Source organism: Chenopodium album, chromosome 6 (genome assembly GCF_948465745.1).
Source record: "Chenopodium album chromosome 6, dcCheAlbu1.1, whole genome shotgun sequence".
NCBI classification, from domain to species: Eukaryota; Viridiplantae; Streptophyta; class Magnoliopsida; order Caryophyllales; family Amaranthaceae; genus Chenopodium; species Chenopodium album.
This window is the reverse complement of record NC_137839.1, coordinates 15,881,553-15,895,051: the sequence shown is the minus strand read 5'-3', so window position 1 is coordinate 15,895,051 and position 13,499 is coordinate 15,881,553. Positions and strand designations below refer to the sequence as shown.

The following is a 13,499-nucleotide window of genomic DNA, read 5'->3' as shown; positions in this document are numbered from 1 at the left end:
GTTCGCAACCTAACCATGGTTCTAGTTCTCTAAAGTTCGGGATATGGTTTAGTCAAATAGGGTCCATGGTTAATTGTCCAGATGCACCGCGTAGAAGCCTAACCGTGAAGGGTTAACGCGTGTGGATAGGACACCGCGAGTTTTTAGAAAAAACTCCCTTCCATGGTTTGGTGAATTCAACCTCTCAGATGTACCCTTTGTTGCCAGGAGCGTTCAATCGGGTAGATAGAGCATGAATTCCCAGAGGGTTATGTCCATATTTAGAACACATATGGGTTTTAGAAAAGTGAGAAAAAAATTCAATCAGGAAGCAGGATCGAGCAAACAATACGAAAAACCGGTCGAAATTAGAACGCATATTTCTGGCTCGGTATTAGGGGAAATTGGCGCCAGCAAACCGAGACTGGAGCCAACTTTTAACTGTAGCGCCTGGCGCCAATACTAGCGTCTGGCGCTATGGCTAAAAGTTTGGCGCCAAGCTCTAGCCCCTGACGCTACTTCCCACATGCCTCAGCAGCTTTCTGTGCTCAATAAAATCATCCAGTTTCGCGCGGTGTTATTTCAGTCCTATTTGTGAAAGACATTTCTCAAATTTCCTACGTGTAAAATCCTATGTTTTTGACTCATTAAAGATGGTCTTTCCAATGAGAACCTTTTTATGCATATGACAATAATGTTAATCAAAATTACGCACATGAAATACTTAGAACTTTTCGAGTCTCATTCACTCATTCTAAATCATTGCCGAAACAAATTCAGGAAGTAGCTCCCCAGCGGAGTCGCCAAAAACTGTAGGGAATAGTTTCAAGCCTTTAAAATCCCACTAGCTTGAACCCCACTGTGATCATACACTAAAGTACGGTGGCGTCCAAAAGGGAATAAGATAGAGCAAAAGAGTCGCCAACAAGTTTTTAAGGAACTTGTAAACCGTTCACGAGGTGAAGGTTACACCCCTTAACGATCCAAGAGATTGTCAACTCCATAAGGTCATGAACCAAATAAGGGTTCAGGGATGATGGTACAAATCCAACCTAAAAGAGATTGAACCTGCCCTAATAATAGGCCTCTACTTTATTCTGCTCGTATTCATGTGCGCTTTCTGACTAACATACAATCAATAGGTTTAACCCTAAACCTGTTTAATCTATGTTGGTTGAATATTAATGCACACATAAACTATTATCGGCAATCACTTGAATTATAATCACAATTAACCTAACAAGATTATTAATTATCTTATTAAGCGTGATTGCAAATACCAATTCCCTTTAACATGTAATAAAAGGTGATCAAGCAATAACAATAAAATATAATACATATCAAGCAACATAAATAAATAATCAACATCATTAATAATAATAATAATAATCATAATCAATAATAATCATAATCATAATCATGTTAAAGCATAGCAAGATCCTAGGCATGATACTAACAAGATTAATAACAAACCCTAGCATGTCACTAAGCAATAAAAATCAAATCTTTAGCCCTAACATGATACTAACATGAAATAATATTAGAAAGAGAATAAAAAGCATCATAGCAATCATATTTAATATTAAAATTACCCTACACATGATACTAGGAATCAAAATAACAATGTAGACATGATTTCTACATCATAAATCAATTAATCAATTAAAGTACTTACTTGGATGCCTCGTATCTCTTTCTAATAACAAAATACACACGTTAGTAACTTCAAAGAAAATAATAATCAAAGCAATTAAATTAAATAATTGAAAGAGTGATTTGGGACCAAACCCTCAGAAATTAAAACCTTTCACGTGTAGGGCGAAGGCAACTTCGAATATGGCTAGGTGTATCAAGATCTTGTGAATGCGGAATTTTGTATTAAAAACCAAGAAAGAATATTTATTCTAAAGAATTAAAGAAAGAAGAGAATGCTAAAGAATTAATTATTGAAAGTTGATGAATGAAAGAATGAATGATTGTAGATGAAGAGAATGAATGTTGATGATAATTGGTGAATGATTGATACTTCTTGATGAATGAAAACGGAGTTTTTGATACGATATTTATAGAGAAAATCATCCAAAAAAAGATAATTTAACAAAACAGAGTCTGAAGATCGAAAACCAACCTTGGCGCCAGCCCTGGCTAGTTGGCGCCAGCACCAGTGGCTAGCGCCAGGCGCCAATGGCTAGCGCCTGGCGCCAATCCTGGTTCCAGGCGCCAAGGCCTGGGGTTGGACGCCAAACTGATTTTCCACGCGTTTTCGAAAATCTGATAAATTTCCCGTACTGGAAGATAAAATAATATAATTTTAGTCGAAAATGCTATTTGATCTTGATTAAAACTCTGAAGAGTCCTAATTGAATCAGGAATGATAAAGAACCTTCTAGAATGTTCTAGAAGACTAAAACCATTCCTAATTGCATTAGGAATGATAAATTATATTAGGGCCTCCCCTAGATCATTAGGTCGTACTTAAAGTTCAAATCGGGCCCAGTTTAGTAAATTGGTCATAACTTCCTCAATATTCATCGGAATTGGGCTTATAATATATCGTTGGAAAGGTCTTTGCAAGCCCCATCCAAATACACCATTATTGGACCCATATCATGGACCAACCAAACTGGATTGGTTGTTTTCTTAAAAATAAAGTTTTCAAAAATAGGGAGAAGAGAAAAGAAATAAAACTTTCCGAAACACTAAACCTTTCCACACTTCGTTTCGTTCGATTATGATTCGACGTGAAAGGCACTCATCACCGGGTTTGGTTTTGGGGAGACACAAATGGGTGTCTACACATAGTATCATGTTTAGGATGTTCCTAGTATCATGTTAGGATGCTTTCTTTAGTATGATATTCAGGGTGATTTGCTTACATCAATTATGATTTCTATGATGCTTCCTATTTTCTTTCCTAATAGCATGTTAGTATCATGTTAGGGCTAAAGCTTTGATTTTTAATGTTTAGTGACATGCTAGGGTTTGTTATTAATCTTGTTAGTATCATGCCTAGGATCTTGCTATTATTATGCTTTAACGTAGTTATTTTAATTATGATTATTATTATAATTATTATTATTGATTATTATTATGTTGTTTGATATATATTTATTATTATTGCTTGATCACACCTTTTATGCATGTTTAAAGGGAATTGGTACTTGTAATCACGCTTAATAAGATATTTAATAATCTTGTTTAGGGTTAATATGATTATAATTCAAGTGATCGCGAATAATAGATTTATTTATGCATTAATATTCAACCAACATAGATAAACAGGTTTAGGGTTAAACCTATTGATTGCATGTTAGTCAGAAAGCGCACATGAATTCGATCAGAATAAAGTAGAGGCCTATTATTAGGGCAGGTTCAATCTCTTTTAGGTTGGATTTGTACCTTCATCCCCGAACTAACAGTCATGGTTCCAAACCTATTGGAGTTAACAATCTTCTGGATCGTTAAGGGGTGTAACCTTCACCTCGTGAACGGTTTACAAGTTCCTAAAACTTGTTGGCGACTCTTTTGCTCTATTATTTTATTTCCCTTTGGACGCCACCATGCTTAAGTGTATGATCACAATGGGGTTCAAGCTAGGGATAATGCTTGAAATATTCCCTATAGTAGGTGAATAGGTATATAGTAATACAAGTACAAAGCAAAATATTTGAACCAAAACAAAAAAAAAAACAAAAAAAAATGGTGTTCTTCAACATTTTTATTAATACCCCAATTGATGATTTATAATTTGTTCTTGACTTTATTAAAGGATTTCCCAATATGTAGAATATTTGTCCAACAATGTAAAATTGTTAAATAAAACTAAAATCGCTTACAAAAAAAGCAATTATAAAGAAATTTTGACGAAGCGTGACCAATAACAATTTGGAATAAAAATGGTCTTATTAAGGAGGACCATTATGTTAAATTTATATCTGTTATCGAAACAATTTCCAATACTATTTTAGAAATATTTTAAAGAACACCCATTAGTTTAAAGATTAAAGAAATAAAGGTTTAATAGTTATGTTTAACAAAAATAACGACAGATTATTTTAATTATTGCTTATGAACTATTGCTAAGGATTCGTATGAGCGATGCGATATAATTGGAGTTAGGGCGTGTTTTCTTCAACTTTTTTCTGTTTTTCATTTAAGTTGAATACATTTCAGCTCAGCTTCAGTCAATCAGGTTACACCCTTATGGTTTACGGTTAAGCTCTAAGAGTTTGTACATAGGACAAATAAGGGTTTCCGGGTTTAGGGTTATGGCTTATGGTTAAGGGTTTTGGATTTTAGGGTTTTAGTAGTTTAGGGTTTAGGATTTCATTAGTTTAGGGTTTAGTGAGTTTATGGTTTTAGGGGTGTAAAGTGTTCACGATTCTAGGGTTTTAGTAGTTTAGGGTTTAATTATTTGCAAATGCAATTAGTTACACACTTTTGAATCAATATTTTGGTATCAGTATTTGCAAACGAAATTAGTTAAAAACTTTTTCTCGAACGATTTAGATATACACTTGAAAATTTGAAATTAGTTATATACACTTTTTCTCCAAATTTGAAATTACTTATATACACTTTTTCTCCAACAATTTTTTTTTTTAAGTTTTATTTTTTTTCTCCAACATTTTAATTTAATCAATATCCTTAAAATGGAATCGAAACCAATGTCCCAAGTACAACCAATTACATTGAATTATGTTTTGGAATTACATTTTCGAAATTACAAACAAAAGCTATTACAAGAACTGTTTCACCAAAGTGGAATGGCTACGCTCAAAAGCAGGTGGAATTGATTTTACATTATCTTTGTATCACAAAAGTATGAAAGGTAGATGGGATAGGTCTGCGTACATGTAAAGCGTATTGACGTTCTAATAAGGCCAAAAGCAAGAAAAGTAAGAAGAAAACCCACTCATTTGAGGTGCACACACAAAAGAAAATAAAAAAAATATTTGAAGTACTAATAAGGCCAAAACAAGAAAAGTAAGAACAAAACCACTGAGTTGAAGTCAAAACATGAAGGATTTTGCAGGTTTCTATGCTAGCACAAAAGGAGTATATGTAAAACCGTAAAGCAAGTTCAGGATTAGAGATTTGCCATCATTGTAATGAAGATATTGTTTAACATTTCAAAATTTACCCCGACTACCACAATAAAAGATTTGTTCATTACAAAATTTCCAAATAATTCAACTACTTTTTCCCATTATTGAACTACTTTGACAAAGATTTTAGAAATGTTAAATTATTAATAATAAGATATGTAATTATTACTAAAATATCATTTTAGTCACGTTAGTAATCTGTACAGATATTATACAATGCCATCAGATTATCGGCCAATTTATTTTGGTTTTTTTTTTAATTTTCGGAAACAGATTATCGACTATGAAATATAAAGTGTATCAAGTTAAAAATATTTCTAACAAGAAATCTCAACGAATTATGTCCAACGTTTACAATTGATTTATGTATCAAGTTAAAAATATTTCTAGCAAAAAATACCTTGTAGCGAACTACGAAAACAAGAGTAGTTACATTGAAATGAGTAAATACCTTCAACCAAAGCAAGGAAACAAGAGGGTATTACGGAAAATAAAGTATTAAACGGGAGACTTAATCAAGTGTTAAAAAGTAATAATGTGATGTATAATTGAAAATGAAACTTAAATAATTTCATGTGTAAACTAACAAATAATAAAAACACACATAATACTAAAAATTGAATTAATTTCATCTTCTTGATTAATCATATAATTGCAACACGCACATAATACTAAAAATTGTAATTAGTTCATCTAAGATTCCTAAACCAAACTTATTATACATAATTTCATGTATAAACTATCAAATAATAAAAACACACATAATACTAATAAAAATTTAATTACTTTCATCTTATTGATTAATCATATTATTAAACAAGTGTAAACCTTAATGGGACTCTTGTTATAAATAGGGCTACGTTGGAACAGAAAAAGATCACACCCAAACACTACCACAAAAATTGGAATAAGTAACACATAATACACAACTGTCAAGTTGATAGGCGATCTATAGCATTTTACAGATCGCTTAAGTAAGATAGGCGTTTTGTAAATTAAAACCTATAGAGCGCCTCCCCCACTTAACCGTTCTATATGATTTATTATTATTTTAATGAAAAAGTAACTTGTTATATATAGCGCCTATATTAGTTAGACGCTCTATTTGCTTTGAACATAATAATAAAAAAATCAAAAAAATCCTAAAGAAACTAATAATTAAAAGAAACTGAAAAAAAAAACCCTAGAACTACATTTTGTTGAATCAACCGCTATATCATTCCCCTCACAAAAAATTTCTTTCTCTCACCTCCTTCTTCTCCTATCTTTCTCTTTAATCCTCTCATTCTCTTCTAGACAATTTCGAACCGATGAACCAAATCGGGCACTCCACATTCACCATTGATGTTTCCTTTAGCCAATGACGAAGTGATGAACAAGGAGCCTCGCGTCCTCCTCCTTAGCCAGAACGATATGATGCTAGGTAACATGTTGCTCTTTGTAATTATCGAATATCAATGTGGAAGTTTTTCTGTTTGAATGTTGTAAATGATGATTGTTTGAGTTGATTTAAGTTTCTGGACTAGATTTTTGGGATATTATGACTGAATTTTTGCGGATTTAGAGATGATTTTTGTTTTTTTTTTTTTCGGATCTAAAGTTTTCGATTTTATCTAATTCTAATTTCGATTTTTGATTTTCGTTTTATTCCACAATATGAAGGGTAATCTCATTTGTGTTCGAATATAATGTTAAAATCTGTTTTTTATTTTTATTTTTTTTTATAGTGATTAATATGATTTTTATGGGTTTTCTTTTTCGATCTATAGTTCATGATATTTCTTGTTTTGATTTTATAATTTTGTTTTACTTCTCAATTACGAGTACTTTAGATCTGTTTTGGTTTTCATGTTATAAACTTATAACTTTTGATTTTCTCCCGTCAAAAAAAAAAACTTTTGATTTTCATCTTTTATCAATTGATTTTTATGTTTTAAAATTTATCATTTTCGTGATTTTATTAATTGATTTTCATGTCATAATCCGATTTTCATTTCTTATTAGTTGATTTTCATGTAATAAATTCTGAATTTATCTTTTATCAATTGATTTATATGATGTAATTGGGATTAATTTCTGATTTTAAAACTTTTGATTTGCGGGTGTTTGATACGGTGCAGGTTTTCTATTTTTGAGGTTGGTGGAAGCGAGCTGGCCTGGTTGTGGATGATTGCGGTGCAATTCAAGTAGATGCACTTCGATCAAAAGTGTCGATAATTAATTAATTAGTTATGTTAGAAACCTTGTTGTAACATAATTTTTTTTTCCTCAAAGGACTGAAATACTTGTATTTTAATTTTTTTATAAATAAAATGTTGTTGTTATTATGTTCTATTTATTACGTATGAATAATAATAATAATAATAATAATAATAATAATAATAATAATAATAATAATAATAATAATAAGAATAATAATAATTTATTAAATAATAATAAATTATTATTATTATTATTATTATTATTATTATTATTATTATTATTATTATTATATAATATTTTTTTATTTAAAAAAGAGAGGAATAGAGAGCGCCTATCTATGATAGGTGTTCTGGTTTTATGTAGTTATAGAGCGCATTTCCTAAGATGACCGCTCTCTTATCCTTGTTGTTTATTCACTTTGTACCTTAAATATGAAGCGCCTATCTTAGATAGGCGATCTGTATTGTGTTAGATATAAAACGCCACTTTGAGGCGTTTTGTAGACTTTATAGGGCGCCCCCTTAGAAGAACGCCTCTGAGGCGTTCTATATTGTATGTTTTAGGCGTTCTATATTCATGTTTTTGTAATAGTGAAAACAACCAAAGTATTATCTCTACACAAAAATGAAGCCTTCACTGAAGCCATCCCTGATATCCAACAAGTCCAAAGTACCCTCATCCAATGGATCATCATCCAATGGCTCTCCTGCACCTCCACCGCACAAAAAAAGTGTGGGAAGAAAGCCAACCGTTTGCTGAGGACAACCTTAACGAACAACGCTTTTGATGCTCTGCATGACCCATTGCCACTGATAAAGTACAACCTTTCACGGTGCACTCTTGTGAAACTGAGGTCCCAGATGCATGCTGGTCGCATAGCAAGTCGATGTGCCAACCACATCCCTGAAGAAGTCATTGTTGACAATGATGATGTTCCAAAAGAGGAAGAACTCCATCGACCTGTGCGGAGCCAAGGATTGGGCGGTTCAACGTCCATCACCTCATTGTTTCTAACAATAATGACGATGATCTTGGTGTTATGTACTCCATCACTGGAAACCATACCTTCAAAGAAGTATACGACGACTATGCTGAGAAAGTAAACTGTCGTGTCAAGGACATGTTCTTGAACAATTCAAGGATTGGAGTGGTTAAATCTCCACAAGACATTGCATGCTACGTTGGGCTCAGGCATGGTGACATGCTCCACGCAAGTTACAAGGTTTATGTTTATTTTTATTTTGACTTTTTAATTAACATGTGTATTATGTCATATTATTAATTATTGACTTTGACTTAATTTTGTTAATAATATTTATGCCATACATTATGCTGATATTAGTCAATATATGTTGCAGAACCCGGAAGCTAACATGGATGCATGGGTCAAGAAGTTCTACCTCAACGATGTGAGCGACAACCCAAGGAAAGTGAAAGTTGAAAGCCGCCTTGACACAAAGCTGAGCAAAATCTACCACATGTGGGGTGATGCTTTCAACTTCGACCCTAAGAAGGTGATGCTGATGAATCAATGACGGGTTTTGAGCCCAAGTCAGACAATTGGTGGTGCCAAAACAAAGGGGTTGTGTATGCCCTTCCTAATGTCCGGTACCATCGTTGTGTTCGTAAATCTGACAATGAGTAACTTGGAATTTTGTATGGGATATGGAACGTAATATGTAGGTCCAGATGTCTAAGTTATTGGTTCTAAGACATGCAGTTTGGTGATTTCCATGTTTTATGTTAATAGTTCTAGGTTTATGTGTACTTATGTCGTATGTAATATTTGGTGGTTGTTTTATTAGTTTTAAGTAGTAATTGTGAGTCTTAAATTAGTAGTGTTGTTAGTGGTTATTGTGAGCCTTAAGTTGTAATTGTTGTCTTAAAACTCGCGTAATGTTCTTGTGATTTAATGTATGTGTACTAGTGTTTTGTGTTAAAAAAATTGTCTTGTTCGGTTAAATATTTTATTAATCATAAATAGTTAATATTTAAATAAAAAAAAAATAGTCGATTTAAAAACGTTACATCAAATGGTAATGAGCTTAACGTATCACATTGAGTGTACGCTACTTATTTAATTCAATAATGAAAGCGAAACTGAATAACATAAATTTACAATAGTGAATGAAGGCCATTATAAATGCTTGAAATTAATTTACACTACAATAATGAACACCCATTATCACAATAATGAAGCGCATTCAAGTGTTTTGAGTGAAAAGCTTAAAATACCCAAGGGAACCAAAAACGCAAGTCCACTATAAAAACACAAAGAAGTCCAGCCCAAAAACACATTACAGGACCAGCCCACCACAAAGAAACGAACCAAGGCCAGCCCAGAAACTGGCCAGCCACTATAAGAAAATAACCTTTTCGTAGCGATTATTTTAACCTTTAGTATCGATTGTAATTGCAACAAAAAGCTTTCCCAACGAATGGTCATTCGATACAATATCCCCCGTCGCCTTAGCCTTTAGTAGTGGTTTTCAATATCGCTAGGGCTGGCCTCAATAATCGATAAGAAAAACTACATCCAATCGTGGTGATTATTGTAGCGATATCGGTATAAATTTTTAACGTGGTGATTATTGTAGCGATTACAATCGGTATAAATGTTTAACTCATTTTCTTAAAAAAAAAACTTACGTATGATCTTTACAAGATTCGAACATGCAACCTCAAACTCTTATATTAAATGTTTCACCAATAAGCTATGACATATTTTATGTATTCTTTGTCAAACAATATTTATATATCTAGTGTTGAAAAGGCTTTTCGTATCGATTTTTAGGATTTCGTGGCAATTGTAAATGATACGATTTCTGAAAATTATATAAATGTGTAAAAATAGTGTGGATATGTATTATTATGTTTTTCGTATCGATTTTATATGGGAAAACCATGGCGATTGTAAAATGATACGACTTCCTTTATTATTTCACAAACATACTTGCATATTGTAACGAATGTACAATCGCTACGAAAAGACATTTTTTTTTTTTGTAGTGAGCTCCACTACAACAAACCAGGCCATAACCACAACACACGGCCATCCCAAAACACATGACAAGCCCACCCTTTTCACAAATGTATTGATTGTCAACTAGATGCAGTAGATAGTTTTGACTCGACTAAGCCATACTAAAAAGTTTCAAAGGTTCCAAACAAGCGTTTAATAGTCTTATAAACAAACAAATGGAAACTAAACAATACCACAACAGTACGATTATCATAAAAATAACACACATTACGCTGGTACCGATAAGGGGGCTATTAAAAGATACGACGACAGTACAAACATCCTGAAACTATCACAATACATATAGTTATGATAATGTCACAAGATTACATAACACAAATTCGATATGATCACCACGCAATCACCATTCAACTGGGTTGTCCTCAGAATTCCATTGACACCTCATCTTCTTCAAAACATGTAGCCAATTTTGTAGAAGTGTTCCTACATTGTCTCTTGGATTTTTTCTTTCCCTGCAAACAGCACAGTGCAAGGTCAAATACTGGTTCACAGCACCTTGAAAAGAGTATACAGTAGATTAACAATGACAATTTAATTACCTTAGCTTGCACATCGGGAACCCTTAGCACTCAGAGGTAGGTCCATTTCCATATCAATATCTACATCTATAGGCTACACATTAGAGGTAGGCGGCACATCCTTTCCCTTCCACAGCAGGATAAGGCATACCAGTGTTAGTTGAAAAACTAAATTCAGTGCCATTAGTAAATCTAAGAAGTCAATGAAGATGAACTATGTATTGTACCTGTTTCTTGTTTGTGGTTTTGTATCCTGTCTCTAAGTAGGGTTTTTTGCGAGATCCTTTAGGCCTCCCTCGTGGTCTCTTGTTGGTACGTGGATCCAGTAACTGCTGGAAAATTTGAGTTAAGGGGTATGCTGGCTTACCACTTGGCATGTTTTTCATCACAATCGACGACCTCATGGCTAATTTGTTTTCTGACTGAAAATGGAGTTTTTGTGTTACTCGTGGATCCTTTTCTGAAAGTGGGATATTATGTGCTAGGGAGGGTTTTTACACCATTTGCTTCTATAAACTTCTTCCTCCAATCACCAATATTAATATTGAGCTTGGACAGAGTAGACAGGACCAAGTCAACTGTATTATCATCAACCATTGATGCTTCATCACAAATAGGTTCAAACTAATTCATTATCTTGTTGAACCTTTGAACCTCCCTTGTGTTGGACGGATCGTGATAGGCAACCTTTATGCCAGTGTGCTTTCTTATAACATCCTTACGCCACCGGTTACTTGTCCGGTATATCAAACATTAGGTTTTGATCTAGGACACGTATGCAAGGAAAGATCCCATACGTTTCAAATTTACAGCAATCGCAGCTCACTTCTTTGGACTCTCGGTTGAACTTGACACAATAGATGCGCCTACTGTCAGTTATAACCTCTTCACTTTGTCCTTTCAGAACCACCCTCACTAGATCCTTGAGGTAATAATGGACAGTATTATCACTAATAACCCTTTCCTCTTGCCCATAACAACATCATTCTCGACAATTCTTTTTGGATCTCTTGGAATTTGGCATCTGTGTAAATTTTCTGATAAAGACTCTCAACCTTAAACCCACTAACCAACCTTTTATCATACTTTGTTGAACTCGCATCGGCGTCAGTTTCATCTTTGAACCGTTTAGTCATTGCTCTGGTGTACTATTGGGGAAACTCGTAAAGCTTGGTCTTGTGGTTCACAAACCCGTCAAAAAATCTATTAATTCTCTCCACCCTTTGAGTCGTCTTCATACCATCCCAAAAGTGCTCTTTCATGAAACATGGAACCCACATATGACACTCATTGAACAAATTTGAAAGCCATTCATTTTCTTCAATTTGGTATTGCTTAATACAAGCACACCAACGGAGCTCAAATTCATCCACAGTAAAGCTTTCATAAATGAGAGCCTTAAGAGGACTTTTAAAGTCATTGTGTTTATAGTTAGTACCACACAAACAATTCATACCATAATAACAACTTAGAAAACACATATTACTACATATGCCAGCATACATGACTACACATTATTACATAAGACAGCTAAAAATTTGATTATACATGAACCAAGTTATGAACAAGTAGGAAGAATATTGTAAAGGATGGATTTAATATATGAACAAATAGGCAGTATGTTATGAACATGTAAAGTTTGTTTCTGCAACCCCAAGCTGAAAAGGGGAGATTTAAGTGCATAAAGACCTGCTAAGGTTTCAAACCTGATAAGGATCTACTGAATAATATTATGTCCATATGTAGTACACACTCATGTCAGTCATTTGAAACAGTTAAGTATTATGGCCATGACTTACATAATAAGTAAACAAAAAGGTACTACATAAGAGTCATTTCCATAACAACAAATGTTTCTATACTTGGATTTTATTAAAGAAAAGAATAAAAAAGAAATCACTTAGCACTTGCATTTGCCAAGCTTGTTAGGAATCTTCTTCATAATGTGCCATATGCACCACCTATGTCGAGATGAAGGTATAATTTCAGCAAGTGGATTCCTCGTTGAAGCTACTTGGTCAGTAAGAATACCTAATGGTGGATGGTTCCCCATGCATGATAGCCATTGTTTGAAGACCCAAGCGTAAGTTTCACAAGTCTCATGTGACACAAGGACACACCCCAATAGAATTAACTGTCCATGATGATTGACGTCGACAAAGTTTGCAAACGAGAGCTCGTACTCGTTCGTCAAATACATCGTATCAAAGCATACAACGTCCCCAAAGTGCTCGTAAGCAGCCCGACTCTTTGCATCCACCCAAAGCACATCCTTAAGCCGATCTTCTTCATCCAAACGATAAGCATGAAAGAAGTTTTGGTTGTCAGCTTGCATCTTTTAAAAATACTTCATCATAGCTACAGCGTCTCCACCCTCCATTTTCAATCTCCTCTCCTTGTACACCTCATGTTGCAAATCCTTTACATTAGGCAATTCATCCTTTTTCATGGGATAAGCACCCATGAATTTGAGAAATAGGAACACCCTCCTCATAATAATGGAAAAGCCTTTTATGAACCGATGAAGTATAATGCTTCATTCGATATTCCTTCACTAGATTTGTCTTGCTAGGGGTGGGGTTATGGCCGGTATGCTCAAGGTTCACATATCTTACCACCCAATCTCCTTTGCCGTTAATACTATCGTAA

At 33.8% G+C, this 13,499-nt stretch overlaps 1 protein-coding gene across 1 annotated transcript; it reads right to left on the bottom strand.

Annotated features, from left to right (window-relative positions):
• Window positions 1–11,998: 11,998 nt before the first annotated feature.
• On the bottom strand, window positions 11,999–13,185 carry LOC145636722 (protein FAR1-RELATED SEQUENCE 5-like). Its single transcript, XM_081688280.1, has 2 exons — window positions 12,882–13,185; window positions 11,999–12,357 (listed from the first exon to the last, which is right to left on the bottom strand). Exons 1-2 carry the CDS (start codon window positions 13,183–13,185, stop codon window positions 11,999–12,001), a joined length of 663 nt encoding a protein of 220 aa, XP_081544406.1.
• Window positions 13,186–13,499: the final 314 nt, after the last annotated feature.

What these genes read in the sequence shown, in the direction of transcription:
- LOC145636722 (XM_081688280.1), bottom strand. Translation starts at nt 13,185, where the DNA reads ATGCAAGCTGACAACCAAAACTTCTTTCATGCTTATCGTTTGGATGAA. An exon ending in GGGGAACCATCCACCATTAG is followed by an intron (nt 12,358 to 12,881) that starts GTATTCTTACTG and finishes AATAATGTGTAG; the next exon opens with TCATGTATGCTGGCATATGT.